This window comes from Sinocyclocheilus anshuiensis, unplaced genomic scaffold (genome assembly GCF_001515605.1).
Source record: "Sinocyclocheilus anshuiensis isolate Anshui unplaced genomic scaffold, SAMN03320099.WGS_v1.1 C32534494, whole genome shotgun sequence".
NCBI classification, from domain to species: Eukaryota; Metazoa; Chordata; class Actinopteri; order Cypriniformes; family Cyprinidae; genus Sinocyclocheilus; species Sinocyclocheilus anshuiensis.
In genome coordinates, this window is record NW_015617616.1 from 1 (window position 1) to 1,087 (window position 1,087).

The window sequence follows — 1,087 nt, forward strand, 5'->3', positions numbered from 1 at the left end:
CCCGGATGACCCTGACTACCCCAATTTGATCAAACTCACTGTTACTATGCCTCACATGGATGGTAAGTGACCACCTCAACAAACAATGCAGTACTAAGTAAGCAAATGTCAACTGAAATGTCTACAAAGTCCAGGATATTAATATCCACACTTTTTTCCTTAGGCATGCTGCCCGTTATCTCCACACGTCCCCTTTCAAACTTTGAGCTAACCCTTAGTCCAGATGGCACAAGAGTAGGTAACCACCGCTGCTCTAACCTCTTGGATTTCAATGAGATCCAAACAGCACATGGTTTCATCACTGACGCCACAAAGAACCCAGAAATTATTGGCGAGACTTTACCGTACCAGTACAGCGTGGCCATGCGTAGCACCAATTCCCTTCGATTCTACCGCAATCTTAACCTGGAGGCATGTCTGTGGGAGTTCAGTAGCTACTACGACATGTCAGAGCTGCTGAATGACTGTGGAGGATCCATTGGCACAGATGGACAGGTAAGGATTTCGAGAATATGTGTCATTCAAAGCTATGTTCAATCAATATTTTAAGCCAATGTAACTTTTTTAAGGTAACATCACAAAAACAAAAACAAAAACTATAAAATTCTATATATAGTTTATACTGTTTGAATGGTTGGGGTCTGTAAGAATTTTTAACGCTTCTAAAAGAAGTCTCTTATGCTGGATTTAGTTAGAAAAACAGTAATATTGTGAAATATTATTACAATATAAAATATCTTAAAAACATACAATTTGTTATAGAAAAAAAGAGATATGCAAATTTTCATCATAAACATCTTCATATAGAGACTGAAAAATCCTAAGAGTATTTGAAAGTGTATTTCCAGCATCAACACACAAAAGCAGCATTTTTTAAATCATTGAGTTTACACGTACATTTTTTAATGTGTTTTTCACTGTTCCTGTGTCCGTAGGTGTTGAATCTTGTTCAGTCCTATGTAACCCTGCGGGTGGCTCTGTTTGTGTCCTATGTCTTCCACTCTCCCGTTGCGGTTGGCGGCTGGCAACATTTTGACCTACGGTCTGAGCTGCGGCTCACCTTTGTGTATGACACTGCCATCTTATG

The 1,087-nt window shown here is 39.3% G+C and overlaps 1 protein-coding gene across 1 annotated transcript; it reads left to right on the plus strand.

The window, feature by feature from the left end:
* Positions 1-6: 6 nt before the first annotated feature.
* Positions 7-1,076, plus strand: LOC107682732 (FRAS1-related extracellular matrix protein 2-like; the record flags this gene model as incomplete). Its single annotated transcript, XM_016478892.1, has 3 exons — positions 7-62; positions 164-495; positions 936-1,076. Coding segments are annotated over exons 1-3 (489 nt in total), but the record flags the coding sequence as incomplete, so codon positions are not given.
* Between the last annotated feature and the right edge of the window lie 11 nt (positions 1,077-1,087).